Genomic DNA, 17,915 nt, shown 5'->3' with positions numbered 1-17,915 from the left:
AACTCCTTTAAATAGTTTGCTAAAATCTTTGCAGGGTGTGTATCTTGTGCTAAGATAGGCAGGGTCTTAAATTTTAACATAAGGGCACCAAATGCTTCACGAACAAATTCTATTTCGATGTCAAACCATGATATTTTTGACCACTTTTCAATGTCCGACTTTTGTGCTTTGTACAATGAGTATACTAGCTTCATATATTGAAACTCGGAATAATAACTATCAAATCGATCTGTATTTAATAATTTTAAATTAAATAGTTCTTCCTCCTTAACTAATTTTTCTTTTGTTTTCATAAAATCAGTAAATTTGCAGTCATATTCCTAAAATAATAAACATAGTTGTATTATTAAAATATTCAACTACAAAACTACAAAAGATGATTAATACTTTACAAACATTCATTAAAATAAGTCCTAAATCTAAGTCATCTTTAATTTTCTTAAGGCCACACTGATCATATTTTTCCAAAAATGTGTCTATACTGACTGTAAACATTTCAATATTGATTTTAACGGTATGGGACCAAATTAGTTTGGCTTTTTCTAAAAATAATTTCTTTTCTGAAGCAATGTGTTGTAACATTGTCCAGTCATCCTGTATATATGAAATATATGTCAGATCTTCATAAGACATAATAACTCCCATTTCTTCCAAAATATAAATACGGTGGTTTAAGTTTTGAAAAAATATCTCAACGTTCACTTGTTCTGTTCTAATTTCTTCTATTATATAAAGATTTTTGTAAAAATCTTCACTATTTCTTATATCATCATTTGTCAGCATTTTAAAAGTCTGTAATTATTTTTACAATATATATTTAATGTACACAATACACATGTATATGAAGATAATAACACAGGCGGATAGACCTACTGGAAAGCCAAGAAATTCCCTCTCCGTATTTGGGCAATGGGTCCCTTTTTTATCGTTTATTGCAATGAATCCTTGGCGGGTTTTTTCATGGGCCCTTTTTAAAATTTCATATTAGGCTAAAAATGGCCTATCCGCCCATGGATAATAATAATACTATACTATTATAAGCTATAAAACATTTCTATTAAATAATGTTGATAAATTTTATTTTTATTTTATAGATAAGAATATATAATAATAATCAACTAAGGTAACATTAAGGTACATTTTATATTTTGGTGAAGTGTGGTAATATAATAAGCCTGGTAATATTTAGTATCATAGAATCACAAAAAATAAAATCTATCCAGTACCCACATATAAAAGAACTTGCTAAATAAAAATACATAAATATTTATACATACTGAATCATCCAAAGAAATATTAGATTGAACTAACGTTATATTATATAATGTTTCATATTTTAATTTAATTCTAATCCAGTATTTTGAAAACATAGAATACAAATATTGAGATAATGAAATATACAATGATTTTTATAGGTAGGTATTAATTTTTAAACGAATATGATTCATAATCACTGATTTTTTTTAAATTTTACTAATTATTTATCACTTACGTCAAATTTATCCCCTTGCCGATGCATCATTTCCCTCGTAGATTTTATTAATTGATCAGCAAAATATAATATCAATTCACGCGTGTATAGTTTCATTTGATTTATAATTGGACTGAGATCTAATCTAAATTGGATAAAATTATAAATGAAAAACTTTTGACACTATCATAAACTATTCTTAAAATAGTTATTTAAAATCAAATAATCGAAGGGTGAAATAAAAATAAATAGAATATTAATGATCCAGTACAAAAATAATTAAAAAAAACAATAAAAAGTAAAAGTTACAGCATTAAATTTAATTTATCTTGATAAAAAAATAAATATAATAAAAATATAGGTACATATTTATTACTAATATAGGTAGGTATTCATAAAAAATGATAGTTATTATTACTATAAATAAACATTTAGGGACTAAAGAGGACGTGCGGGTAGCAGTGTGCGGTGTTATCTCCGTCTTACAAATGTACAACATAGCCAAAAACTGTTTTGCGCGTAACTACTTTACTCCCGTGAAAAATAGTTTTTAGTTTTTGGATAACATAAATACAATTAAAGTTATCAGTTTGAGAACATTAGGTTTTTTTCTTTTTTAAATTTAATTATTAAAAATGATTAGTTAATGTTATCAAAAAAATTAAAACGCTACGTCACAGGTAAAGTTCTTCCCAAATCCCAATGCGTTATGGAATTTTGGTGATTCTACTATAAATATAGAGAGAGTAAAGTTGTTATCCGTAAAACAGTTTTTGGTTATATTGAACATTTGTAAGACGGAAACAACACGTAGCACGTGGCAGCACACTAGCACGTCATCTGAATTTAATTAAATAGTGACTTATAGAAATTTAAATAATACACATAATTAAAGAAAACATAATTCATACACACTAAAGTACTAAACATACTTGATGCATTGTATTTTTTTGTGTAATGACATCGTTGAAAAATATAATAGAAGTCGTTTTAAGTCGTTAAAAATGTTTTCATAATCCTGAATAGATGTATCTGTAGTTGAAAATCCTTTATTTTTTATTTTTGATCCTTTCCATAAGAATTTGAATTGTTTCCATCTACATAAATTATATTAAAGAAATATTTTTGTTACCAATACCGTTTTGATAATATTGGACTTCTACAGTACTTACATTATTTAATTAACTAATAAGTAGGTAATTGTATTTCAAAATTTAAAAAACAACTAAAAATGTAGTTATCTAATATATTAATTTGTAATATATTTTACATACTTTTTTAAATATTTATTCACATCGACCATTAGACCGTGAGAAGTTTTACGAAGAATTTCTATTTTTTCTAGAATAGCTTTATTGTTTATTATTTCTTCATACAATGTATTCTTGTAGTTTTCATTCTTCCATTTATTTTCTTCCGTCAAGCAATATTTACATGATTCCATTTGCCAAACAGGCAAAACTTTTAACCATGTCAAACACTTTGTTACATTTCTTAAAATTGTATTATAAGTGACATACAAATTAGGAACTATGGTAATTTCTTGATCAGTTATGTTTACTATCAATTTGATAAGAGGTTTGTCACTTATTAAAGCATTATTGTAATAATCCAAGTTGTTTAAATACATCCTTTAAACAATACAATTACCATATAGAATAATTATAAATTCACTCCTATTAAAATTAAGTAAATAGACTTACTTAAAAATAGAATTCAGTATCATATTTTTATAACTTAAATATAACCCAAACATAGGTTTACAGATACCACTCTTTGAACCAAATAAATATAGTTCCAGACGTATTAAACACTTTGAAATTGCTTGGTAATTGGTAATAATATGTCGAAATTCTTTAAAACCAAAGCGTTCATAACTTATAGGTAACATTTTGTACTTCTAATATGTAATGCATAAATACAATAAATTTATTTTAAAAAAATACGAAGCTAATATGATTTACATAATATGCTTAATGAATGAAATAATTACCATTGATGTTGAATCGTTATCGATTAAAATATTCAATGGAAATAAATTCAGATTTTCAAACGATTTTATCAATTTTGATATATGAGATTCAACCTAAGGAAATAAATTCATTGAATATTAACAATTAATTTAATATAATAGGTACCTATGTCAATGTCTTAATAAATATACTCACTATTTTGATATTGATCAACTGATTTTTTGTTTTATTTATCAAAATCAACCCATGGTTTGTAAATGTATCTATACTTATTGAAAGCCAATTATAACGAGAGAGACCCATATAAAAATAATCTTCAATATCTTTTAATTTGTGTTTTAATATGGCGAGCTAATAAATAGAACAATATTAAATATTAAAATATGTATATTAGAATTACCCACCAGAAATATAATTTATTTGTTATATTAATCTGGAATCATTAACAAAATACAGTAGAAACTCGATTAACCGTCACTCGATTTACCGTCACTCTCTATTATCCGTCATTAGTCACCCCCGAAAAAAAAGTTAATTAGGCGATAAGACGGTCGCGATAAACCCTTCGCGGTGCCTAACACGGCAACTATCCAGCGTATAAAAATAGTTTGTAATATTGAGCCGTATTAGGTAAAAGGGCGTGAGCGACAATTTTGGCAAAAATGAGATATTGGTATCAAAATTTTTCTAAAATTCTGACGCATCGATCTATAAAATGGCTAAGCGACAATACAAACCTGAGCATGTCATTTTGCCATTTAAAGATTGGACGAAAGCGACATGTCGTGAATGATATAAACAAAACGGGATGCTGAAAAAAATGAGCAACATGTATCTCAAATATAGTCAAATGCAAAGCAACGATAGAGATTGGAGATGTTAGAATTCGTAAAACCATAAAACCAGCGAAATAAGTATGAATTTTATTTTGAAAATACACACGTAAATTATATATGTATATACTTTTTTTGCAAAATTTCTGTTAATCGTCTATTCAATTATCCGTCATAGTCCTGGTCCCACCTGTGACGGTTAATCGAGTTTCTACTGTATATAAATAGACTAGGTACTATAAAATGGTTTTCAGGCATACTACGTATACGTACTAAAAAAAAAATTTTACCAAAACCAACTTTATTCAAAAGAAAAAAATTCCCTCGGTAGGTATCTTTAACAGAAAACTTACTTCTAAATTGCTCATAGAAGAAATAAATGTATTATATGTATTAACCATATTTTTCACTTTCATTATGTCATCTAACAAACTATTTTTCTTAGCTAATAACATTTGTATCTCTCTAGGTAAAACGATTCCCAAGTTTTCCATCATCTCTGCTTCTTCAATCAACTCATAAACTTGATCCTATTTTTAGAAAATATATAATCAGTAAAGGAATTATTTATTATAGTTTAGTTAGCTAAAGATATATTTTTTACATTAAAATTGGTTTTGAACATTAGTTTATTATCGGATAAAATTTGATTTGATTTTCTGGAACACTTTAACCAATCTTTTAAATCTTCAATTTTAGGTAAATTACTTTCAGTATGACATTGATCTAGATTACAATTTAATAAAAATGTTGAAAATATGTATTAACATTAAATGATAAATAATACGTACAGTAATACACAATACATAATACGCTAGTAAATTATATAGGTAATAAATAATATTATATACTATAAAAAAGTCAATTATCCACGAAAAAATATTCATTCTAAAATGAGTGGTTAGGTAAGTAATTATTTTGTTATTTTTTTAAAGTTATCGTTTTATTTTTTTGTTTATCATCGTTAAGGACAATATATTGTTGGATATGTGATATTATAATTATCATTTTCATTTATAAATAATAATATGTTTTAATGATGCTTATAATTATATATAATACATAAAAATAATAATTATAATGGAATAATATTTAATTAAATAAATCTACCTGTATTAGTTTTTGTCCCAATACAAACAAGTATATTGGTATCCATTTGACGTACAGCCAATGATTTTGCTTTATTTGTCCAGTCAATTAATTTTAACCGTTCATAGCATTTCATTTGATCAACAATATTTTCATACATTTCTACAACCTACAATAATTGTATAAAAAATCGTCAACACTCATAATACTTTATAATTTTAAGATTCGTCATTTTACCTTAAATTTTAAAGGCATATTAAATTCATTAGCTGATTGGAAAACAGTTATGGGCTCTTTAATTTTATCAAATAACATTCGCACCCAGAATATTGATCCAGCAATTGGAGGATGATGTCGAGAAACAGGAGGAATATTTTGGTGAGTCTAAATAATATAAAAATATTAATAATTAATATACGGAATAAATAATATTACATAAATATAATTATGTACAATGTACATTATTCTTACCAAAAACCATGTTTCAATTGTTGTTAACTCATTTTCATACTGTCTCAAAATCGATTCATACTTGGTTTTAAGTTGCTCTTTAAAAACAGGTCTTGAAGTAAATTTTTGAAGCCTCTCCAAAATTAAATACGCCTCTTTACATGACCTTTATTTAAAAAAAAATTATTATAAAAATTGATATTTTATTAAAACGTTAACCAAGCCAAAAAATCTGCTTTAACCACAAAACGTTAGTCAAATTATTATTTTAGATTCTGAGCGGAGCGAGGAAGCTATTGGTTGTACAATGGTGTTTATATTTTCTTTATTTTTTCTTTTTTTTATATCTTGTATACAAAATTTTACCAGAAGGAGTGCCTTGATTTCAGAATATAGTACCTTATCTTTTAGCAAATTGGATCGAGATGGTACTTTAAAGAGGTCATTTTTGGATTTTCTCAATAGTTATTAAATGCCACGGAAAAAAATATCGAAAAATTACGAAAAAAACGCTAAAAATGAGATTTTAATTTCTAACGCTTTGTTTATCACTATTGAAACAAATAAAAATTTATAATATTATAATATTAATTCAACTTACATGATAAAATAAATAATAACAATATAAAATATCCAGACTGACAAACCATCTCCGCTCAGAATCGTTTTTCTTATACAATAATATTATATCATTGAATTCAAATTTAATACCATCCATTATACAGTGACTCACTTGGAACCTACTGTACAGCAGATCGACATCCACTTACCTGCTTTTTTTATTTTAATATAATATAGGTCTATAGGTACAAAGTAACTAAAATGATTTAAGTACCTTAAATTATTAAAACACCAGTCAATAAAAAGTTTGCATTCTTCTTCAACTCTTAATACTTCCAAATGAAATTCTTTTAAGAATAAATTCCAATTTTCCACATTATCTTCACAAAATAAATCAAAATCGATTGCATCGAAAACTTTGTATAGAGATTTAACCCTACTTATCATAACATCTAACCCGATCATATCCTTAATAACTGATCTTAATTCTGGACCCAAAATGTTCAAAAATTGATTAATTGTCTAAATAAAATAAAGATATAATACATTTATTTTAGTAATTTTATTATATTTGCTTTACAACATTTATTTATAAAATAATTTTTACACACAACTGTAGAAAAAATCAAATCTATTTTTGATTTTTTTAATGTGTCAATGCATGATTGACGATTCAAACACTTCTAATACACTAAAAGTATAAAAACGTATTAAATACATTATAATCAGGGGCGTGCTCACCGGGAGGTAGAGGGTGTCATACTCCCACCTCTTTGATTTTTTTTGTCATACAAAATATATGATACAGCAATGAACGTATGTTTACCGATATATAACATGGTCTGAGAATATTATAAAATGTTATATTCTCCCCTCTTTTAAAAAAAGCTGAATATGCCATTGTTATTAATCATGATGATATTCTTAAATTATCACCATATTAACTAGATTTAAATCCTAGTAAAATAATTTGGGCACACATAAAACAATGTAATTCAAAATAAATCATACTTGTAGCAAAAAAAAAAAATTGCAGAACTGTGATAAACAAAAAATGGATGCTATGGGTAAATCTGAGTAAGATGCACTCTGAAGCAGTCTATGCAAATCTGAAAAAATTAAGAGTTGAAACATGGATAACGATAGTCCTTCTGAACACAAATGCGATACAAGTATTGAAGACGAAGACAATGATTTATGTGTAGCACCACTAATATAAATATAATACTATATAAGTAGTAGATTATATTTATTTTAAGTTATAATATATATTATTACTTATTATGAATAGCTTATAGAAAATTGCATTTTTATTTTAAATTCTGTCTTATGATAATGTTTACCATTAAGCTAAGATAAAATAAAATATAATACCTCAACCACCTATCCAATCGCCATAACTTTGACTTTGGTAATGTAAAAATTAATTTACGGATTGTAAATGTATTTATAATAAATGAAAAAAAATTATTTATATAATATGTAAACTGTAAAGCCAAAATACTCACTATCACTATTTCATGAATATCTTTTGCTATACGTTTAATATATTCTATTTTGTTAAACAACACACATTTATCAAACTCCCAACGTTGAAATTTAGACTTTTCAATAGATCTTCTAGTTTCTAAATATTCTGCTGACCAGACATCCAACATTTTTGTAGCATTAAAAGACATTTCTGATATTTCTTCGATATTTTTATTTCTAAAAAAAGTGTTAGGTAATATGCTGATTTATAAGACATTTTTTTAGACTAAAATATAATGAAAGTAGCCATGATATATTTCAATCATCTAAAATAACAAAGGGTAAAAGCCAAATATATTTTTTAGGTTATAAAATATAGTGTGTAGAGATGGTTTAATATTCTTCACTAATTATATTTTTTAAATATATTTATTTAATCCAATTAGTAATTACTTACTTAAAAATTAATTTTAAGTCACCCAAATTTCGTCCGACATTTTCACATAAACCATTTGAAATTTGCAAAAGCAATCTTAACATATTTACGTCTTTACCAAAATATGGCGATAACACCCATATAGTTCTTAAATCATCAAACCAAATAGGTATAATTTTAATTATTGTATTGAAATCTGCTGATATAAAATCCTAAAATTGATTAAGACAGTTGTAATTTTTCAACACATTCAAATTGTTGATACAATTATAGTAAATTTAAATTTAAAAACAAGAAATAAAAAAGTGGGTAACGCTCTGCTATATATTAGGTGTCTAGAGAAGTCACTGTAATGGATGTGTTATATTTGAATGATATGAAATCATTGTACCTATACGAAAAACGATTTTGTGCGAAGTCGGTCTGTCAGCCTATAATTTATATTACTAAGTGAATTTTATGATATTATTGTGATTAAAGATATTTATTTTACTATTAGAGCATTATAGGCTTTAATACTACAGCAGGACGTAGGTTAAATTATTTTTTTCCAAAAATATAATATTAGAATGATATTATTAAATTACAATAAAATAACTAAATAACTAAAATCGTTATTCTTCGTTTCATTACTATAAATTACGTTCAAATTTAAACTTAAAATGTCAATAAAAAAAACTGTGATTATATATTTTTTAGATTTTTTGGTTATAGTATAAAATACAGTATGGAACCTTGTATTAAATTCTTAATTAAATTTCAAATTTCAGCTATAAAAATTGGACGTTTTATACATTTTTAAGTAAGTACAAAATAATTTGGAAACTTTCAATTTGATAAATGCTGTCAATATTTTAACTTTAAATGCCTATAAAAAATCCTGCCTATGTAACTTTAATATTTTTAAACTGCTCTAGTAATATTGTATGAGGATCCTTATTTTCGTAATTTTTAAATCACGAACATATTTTATAGAAAAAAAAATTGAAAATTGAAAATTAAATATGTATATAAATACTAAATTTAAGATTTACTAAACGAGTCAAATATTTTGAAAAATTTACAAGTTTCACTAAAAACCAAAATCGATGTTGTTGACATGCAATTTTGCGTAAGAATTCCCGTTTTTCCTTATAATTTTTATGTTTTTTTCGACGCTTTTGAAATTTACTGGAAATATTGATATCCCGAAGGCACTCACTAGAATCAGTTTCCCACCAGAAAAGATATTGAAGTCAAAATTTGAAGGATTATTTCGACTACTTATTATGAAGACAGACACAAAAAAAACACATATCGTTGTAAAATCAATACATTCATCGTTCCGCTCAGAATCTAAAAATATTTTTTTTATCATAATAAATAGTAAATATTCAAAATACATTATTAAGATATAATGCATTAATGCATATAAAACTTAAAATTTGTGTATAATATACTTTGTAATATGAAATACCTAATAACCTACCCTAATAAAATCAACAGATAGCATAATATATTACCAATTAATATAAATTAATATAAATACCTCATAATGTTCCATGATGAGTGAAACATATTTTAAATTATCTTTTGCTATACCACACGAACGAATAAATTGTAATTTAACAATTTTAAATTCATCCCATATGTTTTTAATTGCCTGTGTACAGTTTGATGTTTTTTCTACTACATCGAGAAACAATTTCGTATCTTCAGATTCAAGTTCATCAATAATTGATCTAACTGATGCTTCGCTGTTTTTCCAAAAATTAAACTCTGAATGAATAGTCTCTCGCTCTTGAAACTATTTATTTTAAATTATCATGAATTTGATTGATTATTTACATTTTTATTTAAGATATTATTATATAATTTAACTTGATTTCTCAAAATCAATCATCAAACGATGAATATAAATTCTAATAGTAGCTTAAAATGTATTGTAAATTTGTTCTAAACTACAATAATAACTTTACGATTACAATAATTAGGTACCTCAAAAATACTAGAACAAAGATTTTTCATTTTTGAATTCCAATTTTCTAGTATATTTACACATTGAAGAATCATAGCAGGAGTTTTTTCAAGAGCTTCAGCTATTTCTTCTACATTTTCTTTGGTAAGACCACTTAAGTATTCAGTGGCTTTCAATGATTGTCTTTTTAACATGTAATCTATTGTCCTAAAATATAATTTAAGCCATAAAAACCTGTAATCTTTAGTAATTTCTATATAATAAATAAAAATATGTATTTCATTATGTGTTAATTTAAAAAATATATATATCAGTTAGGAGTACGCTACTTTAACTTTTTTTCGATTTTTTTTTATGATTAGTACCTCTGTAAAGAAGTATCTTCCGATTAACAAAATATATTTTATGTTAATAATTAGTAATTACTAAACAATAATAATAAAACTGAGAAAGTTAATTTTATTGAAGTTAACTGGTCCCCTAATTTTGCCTGTTTATATGTTTAAAAAGTGGGTGAGGGACGAGGGTGCCAATATAATTCTTGCACTGGGCGCTGAAAAAGCTAAAGCCAGCCCTGAGAGTACCTACCCGACATTTTTATCATAAAAACCATATTATTTTATTTAAATAAATCCATTTTTGTTTTACTTTTGTTCTTTTAATATTTTATTTTCGTTACGGATTGCATCATTTAAATAACTTTTTTATATATGTTTCTTAAATGCTAAGATAGTATGAAAGTATGAACAATTAAGGAAATACTGACTATCACCTATCTATTACTTATTACTAGGTACCTACTATATTTAATCAAAATAATATTAATATTTAACATATATGATATCTACTAGGTACCTACTTTGTTTCTAAATTCAAATAATATTTTGAACAAATAGGTAGATGGGTACTAGAACTTTTAGATAAAACATAGTATACCATACCACTTTAATTTATCTGATAAACATTGCAATTCTATTAAAAAGTTATGTTTCAATGGTTCTGATGAGGCCAGTTTATTTATATCATACAGTGGTAATGACTCAAGAATAAAAAGTTCGCGTAGTGATATAATTTTTTCCAAGTCAACCGAATCAAGTCTCTTTTCATAATCATCAGGACGCTCTCCGCTAACTAAAAAAGGATATGAATTGTTATAAACATCAAAGTATCAAACATTTCAACATTTGATAGTAACTGATGAAAATATATTTCTTAGGTACTTACGAATTTCATAATCATGTTGAGCTTTAATTTCACAAGTTATTCGTATAAATGTTGATGGTATACTTGCTGATGCCAATGTTTTAATAATATTTTTTTCAGTGCGAGTAGTAACACAGTCATGTAAAAATGGATCGATTAAAAGTTTTTTTACAGATGGTATCCAGATTTCTTCCAATTCTTTTTCCATGGATTTAATTAAGCAGCCACCTTTATTTCCAATTAAAAATTGACTAGGCATATAAAAATCAGCTTCTTCTTCTAAATCATAAACTGGAATAATTGAGTTTGTATTTTTAACAAAATACAAATATCTGAGATCTGCATTAAGATTTCCAATCATACATCCAAAATGAATATGAAGTTCTGGTAATGTAATTATTTTTTCTTGAATCACCTAAATGAAAATATAAATACGTAATTTAGTATTTTTTTTTATTATTGTTTAGAAAATCAAATGCATATATTGATATATAGTTAAAAAAAAAATAGGTACATAGTACAATTTGATTAATTTACCCCAATAAGCGTAGCTTGTGGTAGGGCAAATGAATTACATGTTTACAAATTTAAAATTGTCCACAAACAGCTCTATACGATTCTAAATATTGTTTGCTGTATAGAAAATGAAAATATAAATATTCAGAGAAATTTACATATGTATACCTATAGTTATTCGTTTTTGAATTACAACAAAATAAGAAAAACGCTACATGAGAAAGAGAAATCGAGTGAATATCCTATGTTGTAAAAATATGTACTTCAAGCGCTCATAAAATTTTAATTTGACTTTATTGTAGACTTTTTTTTATAAAGGTAGACAAACTTATGAAGAATTTTACATTATATTTTTAAATCTTAGATTTAAAAAGAAAAATTTTTATGAATTTCTAATTTAAAACAATTTGCACATTTTCGTGAATTTTACGTATTTTGTTAAGATTTTAACTTTAAATGATTATAAAAAAAAATTGTGGATATGGATTTTTAACATTTTTCAAACCCTATTGTAACAATATATTAGGAGCCTTGTGTTAAATTTTCAAGTTTTTTTATCCAACCAATAAAAGTCAAATGATATTCATAGAAAATAAAACTAAAAAAATTGAAAACTGAATAAATGTCCGTAAACAGTTCAAAACAAATCAAAATATTTTAATGTATGGTAATTTGTTTTAGAGTTACACCAAAAACCGATTTTGTGTAAAAATCCACGGTTTTCCTTAATTTGCTTTTGTTTTTCTCAGCGCTTTTGAAAATTACTGCGGGAGTTAACCTCCCCAATGTACCAACTAGATTCACTTTCGCATCGAACAAGATACTGAAGTTGATAATCTAAGCATTATTTTGACTACTTATCTTGTACAGACACAAAAAAAAATTAGAAAATACACATCATTGTAAAGTCAATACATTCATCGCTCCGCTCAGAATCTAAAAGTTCGTAAAAATACTTAATGAAATAGACATGGTTTCCATGTTTACTAACACATAGATGCTGTTGCGATAAATACCTATGTGTAGTTTTAGTAACTTACTTTTACTCTTTTAAATAATTTTTCCGAATATTTTTTTACTCCACCTTCGTCAGCCATTTGTATAGCTAAAAATTAAACGTATTGTATATCAATAAAGCTAATAATTGAAGTAATAATAAACTATTAATGTATACATTAATTCCTTTTTTTTATTTATATCTAATATTATCTTTTAATGATTATAATAATAATTTAAAATATGTACAATCAAACATTTTTAAAAGGATTTAAATTTAGAATTGAAGGAGCAATTTTTTAACAGCATTCTGGAACTGTTGAGTTTTAAAATATACTACATTATTAAAATATTAATGCATAATTATGTGTTCTCGTTTGTGTTATAATCTAGTGCTGGATTTAGACTTTCAGATGCCCGGGGCAAATATTTAAAAATTAAAAATTAAAAAAATTAAAAATTAAAAATTTGGCAACTCGCATACATTATAAGTTATAACTGTATCTAAAGGCTAAAAGGTGTTTTTTTCAAATTTTAAATACCACTATTCATATACCACAAATTTCAAAATTTATTTAAAATAACCATATTATGATAATTTTATAAAACCTTCATAGTTTGAAGAGAAAAAATAAGTACCTACCTATATTAATCTCATAATATTTTATTTATTAAAATGTTGACCTAAACTATATTTAATATTAAATTTTGGGACTATGCATTATTTGTCTACTTCTATGTGCCTATATGACTACATGACATATCACATAATATGTAATAGCAAGTAAGAACGTATTAAAAGTACCTACGTAGTTAATCATTATTAGTTTTATTATTCCAATTTACTTTGTACAAATTCCCTCAATAAGCATCCACAAAAATGCATGTTTACATCATGATTATACACAAACACAATACACTTTTATATTATGTAAACATTTGATCAGCGACATAATTTGAAGGAAAAAATTACCAGTATCTGGGCTAGAATAACCATCTCTGGACTTTCCGTCATCTGACTCATTGTCGGTGTCTGTTGCTGGCGAGTCACCACTAGTTAACGTGTCTTCTCTATGAACGTATTTTTTCTTTTTTTTCTTATCTTGATGATGTTTTTTTTTTTTTTTTTTTACCATCAGACTCTCTCAACGATTGAATTTCAAGTTCAGACACTATAAAATATTATAAAATAGAAATAGCATATTGAGATATAATATAACAGTAATGTATAACTGTATAAGTAATGTAATAGTAAATAGTTATAAACACCAAAATCACGAGGAATTTATAAAGCATATTGTTATAAAGTTGAGATACAAGAGATTAGTGAAACACTATTTTGAGAATTTAACAGTTAAACACTTACATTCATGATTCGAAATTGCAAATTGTATACTAAATTAGTATTATTAATTGTATAAGAAAACAACAAAACGTCGTTCGTGCTAAATAAAGTCGTAGCATAATTTTTTCCTCAATATTGTATACCTATGACTTATAATATAGTTTATGTCTTATGTGCAGACTGTAGTTTAAGTCCATTGATTATTATTTAAACAAAACATAACATATAGTGATATTTAAAAATAAAATACTTACGTTCTTCTTCGACTTCAATTTCCTCTTTGATGACTTTTTTTACCGTAGTTGTATAGATATAAAATATATTTGTGTTCATATTTCTGTTTACTGTCGAAGATTCGAGATACTGGATAAATTGTTGTCTTAATAATCCTTCGTCTTTGTTCAGAGTTTCTCCAAACAGTTTAACGGTCTCTCTTTCAGTTCCAATTTCGAAAACATTGTTTATACATTTTACAAACCACAATAATCTGAAGTCCATTTTTCCAAAATATTTTTTTTAAGACTACTATAGATTTATCCACAATTAAATAATTCGTGTTTATATGACATGTATTTGTGAAAAAAATACGTTAGGACTCCGTTTTAAATTAAATTTTGTATCGTCTGAATTATGCATATTACATTCCACAATAATTCTGATTTCCTAAATAATAATATTTTTAATGGTTTTTTTTATTCATTATAATATATTCATATTTACAATAATATTTTGAATACAAATTTCAACTTCTTTATCATTAACAGTAGGTACCTTGCTATATTATGAATAGGGCCGTGAATTTTTGTAATTGCATCTTTTTTCCAAATAGGTAGTGATCTTAAATTTTGTTTCGTAAAACTGTTACTTCTGAGTTCTGGTGCAGTTTCAGTATAATTTTAAAAATATTTAACTCTGTATATAAAATAAAAATCAAGTGAAAATGGCAGTGCAGTATACATTTCTATTATACTTGTTAAAATATTTTTAGTTCTCGATTTTTTAATGAAGAAATTAAGTCAATGGATGGATTGCTCGAAAAATTGAGTAGCAATGACCTGGTTTATTACTAATAACTAAGCTTCAATAACGATACCATGGTCCATGGATGTTCAATACTTCAATGTTGTAAGAAGCTTCTCCAGATATAAGAATATTTGTTATGCTATAATACAGACGGTTCATCGACTTTGAAAACTTAGAAAAATAACTTGTAGTGCAATACAATAATTTAAGTAATATTTGTATTTAATTTTGTTTTATTATATGTATTTATAATATTATTTTTTTTTTAATGTTTACAATACAATATATTAAATTTATAAGTACAATTATTTTTAATATATTTTAATGCAATAATGGAATAAATTGAATGTGTCTTTTAATAAAATAACTTCCTACCTAGTCATGAGAAACATAATAATGATTATTTAAATCTAGTAAAAATATTATAAACTATAAATATTACCTGCACTTATATTGAAATACATATTTTTCTAATATTAAAGTTTTTCTTTTTTAATTGTATTAATTCATTAACGAAAAGTACAAACACATGTTATCTAAATTAAATATAATACAACAATTTACGTAAAAAATAATTAAAATCCGTTGGTACTTTAGCATAATACATTTTAAAGACGGAATTTTGAATGCACATGCACTTCTTTACTATTATTTAGAAAAGTCATACATAAAGTCATAATATCTAGTGTACATAAAATAAATCGATATTTGTAGAATGCATGTAGTAACTAGTAGGTTGGTGTACCTATACATACACTATCGTATATTAGGGATAAACAACAATTTAAATAACCTGGCAACAAAACGAAAATATTATTGGTCCGTAACTAAGCAGGTCAACTGCTCTATATTGATTGCGATGTAGGTATGGGCGCATTTAGGGGGGGAGGCAAAGGGGGCAATTGCCCCGGCGGCAAATTTTTAAGGGCGGCAGTTTTTGAATATATTTATTAAACAATAATAATAATAATATCTATTTACTATGCACATTGTATATTTTTATAATAAAATTTATAATTCTGTAATTTGTTCTAAATTGAAAATACATTACAACAAAACTTAATTTATTATAACAATGTTATTAATATTTTTGCTGCTAAACAAGCACGCAGAAGATTGTAAATTTCTATTATTTCAAAAGCTGAAAAACACGGTTTGAATGAAAAGTTTTTATACTTTAATCTCCGAAAATGTTTTTGAATGATGTTTGATAACTGTTCAATGTGCATAATCTGGGGACAACCCAAGGGAGTTGGCATTAAACACAATTTAAGTATCGCTGATCAAGTATATTATTTTTCAAGAGGTATTTTGATATCTAGATCCAATTTTCCAATCTATAAATTTTGAATTAGTTTTAAAATTTTAATTATTTTCAAATTATATATTATACCTACAGCATGGGACTTATGATAACATAAATTTTTTTGAATGCGTTAGTTTTAGAGTTAGGTACATGTATTTTTTGTTTTAATATTTATTTCTTTCCCTTAATTTTGTAATATATTTTGAAGTATGTCCAACAGTGTTATTATAAAAATAGTGCATATGAACCAGTGCTACGATTTAAAAAACAATTTAAAGATTAACAAAATTATAACAGTGTTACACATAAAATCTGAAAAATGTTGGTTTTGTTGTACACTTTATTTCCACACACCTACACATTATAAAGAAGAATTTTAAAAAAAATGACCTAGAGTCTAGAAATCTCTTTTAGACTTAAATCTATCAAATTTAAAAATAAGAAATAATGGATTTTGAATTTACGAAGTGGTGTCCCACTCTCAATCATAGCACAACTCGTAAAGTTACTATTATTTATTTTATTATTTAAATTTTAAATTTTCTTTAATCAAAGTTAAGAAAAGAAGAATGTAGGTATGTGAGACCGGTTTCTAACTTATATCTATAGTTCACGAAAACTCGTGGCCCAATTTATAATTAATTACAAAGTATTAATGTATTTTTTTATGGTACATACGTTTTTGGTAACTCAGTTGGAGTTTTAAACAACCAACTTATAATCTAAATAAGAGCGTGTAGAGACGTATTCCCAAATGTGGAAATTCAAGCATGCTGATTTCATTTGGAGGCGGAAAGTAATTGTGCTTAATAGTATATTATTGTGTGGCAAGGACGGTAAGTGAGCTATTTCAGTTAAGGGCCGCATTTCGCCCGAGACTGAAATTGCCTTCCCGCACGAGCCACACATACTATTTTTTGTCACGCGTCTGCATTCGTCGATCGCGGCAAAGGTAATACCACTAATACATGGATCTATGCAACAACTAGACTATAATATTCTACGATAACAATATTTCATGAAAGAAACGATTTGGTTTTATTTATTTTAAACGTCACGCATGGAGGTTATAATATAAATTTTAAGATGTAATCAAAAGTTTATGTTTTGTAAGGACCGTGTATAGATGTGAGCTAACTCAGCTAAGTAAATTTACCCGGTAAAATTTACGGGTAAAAGTAGATTTATGTAAATATACCGAATTTTTTTTACCGGTAAATTCCACATCTCTAAGGCGTGAAATGCGCGCGCAGCACTATTAGGGATTTCTACTTTACTACCAGCTG

General features: G+C 25.7%; 4 protein-coding genes across 4 annotated transcripts; all 4 read right to left on the bottom strand.

The window, feature by feature from the left end:
- Positions 1-8: 8 nt before the first annotated feature.
- Positions 9-1,745, bottom strand: LOC115034509. Its single transcript, XM_029491817.1, has 2 exons — positions 1,493-1,745; positions 9-792 (listed from the first exon to the last, which is right to left on the bottom strand). Exons 1-2 carry the CDS (start codon positions 1,586-1,588, stop codon positions 313-315), a joined length of 576 nt encoding a protein of 191 aa, XP_029347677.1. The 5' UTR covers positions 1,589-1,745; the 3' UTR covers positions 9-312.
- A 648-nt stretch (positions 1,746-2,393) lies between these two features.
- LOC115034447 (dynein heavy chain 10, axonemal-like) lies at positions 2,394-3,361 on the bottom strand. Its single transcript, XM_029491480.1, has 2 exons — positions 2,746-3,361; positions 2,394-2,568 (listed from the first exon to the last, which is right to left on the bottom strand). The coding sequence occupies exons 1-2, from the start codon at positions 3,099-3,101 to the stop codon at positions 2,394-2,396; spliced, it is 531 nt and encodes a 176-aa protein (XP_029347340.1). The 5' UTR covers positions 3,102-3,361.
- A 334-nt stretch (positions 3,362-3,695) lies between these two features.
- LOC115034503 lies at positions 3,696-5,977 on the bottom strand. The gene is made up of 4 exons (XM_029491759.1): positions 5,838-5,977; positions 5,388-5,750; positions 4,882-5,003; positions 3,696-4,807 (listed from the first exon to the last, which is right to left on the bottom strand). Exons 2-4 carry the CDS (start codon positions 5,524-5,526, stop codon positions 4,583-4,585), a joined length of 486 nt encoding a protein of 161 aa, XP_029347619.1. The 5' UTR covers positions 5,527-5,750; positions 5,838-5,977; the 3' UTR covers positions 3,696-4,582.
- A 4,655-nt stretch (positions 5,978-10,632) lies between these two features.
- Positions 10,633-11,852, bottom strand: LOC115034382. Its single transcript, XM_029491104.1, has 2 exons — positions 11,465-11,852; positions 10,633-11,371 (listed from the first exon to the last, which is right to left on the bottom strand). Exons 1-2 carry the CDS (start codon positions 11,802-11,804, stop codon positions 11,157-11,159), a joined length of 555 nt encoding a protein of 184 aa, XP_029346964.1. The 5' UTR covers positions 11,805-11,852; the 3' UTR covers positions 10,633-11,156.
- Between the last annotated feature and the right edge of the window lie 6,063 nt (positions 11,853-17,915).

This window comes from Acyrthosiphon pisum, chromosome A3 (genome assembly GCF_005508785.2).
Source record: "Acyrthosiphon pisum isolate AL4f chromosome A3, pea_aphid_22Mar2018_4r6ur, whole genome shotgun sequence".
Classification (NCBI taxonomy): domain Eukaryota; kingdom Metazoa; phylum Arthropoda; class Insecta; order Hemiptera; family Aphididae; genus Acyrthosiphon; species Acyrthosiphon pisum.
This window is presented reverse-complemented; position numbering and strand designations above follow the sequence as displayed.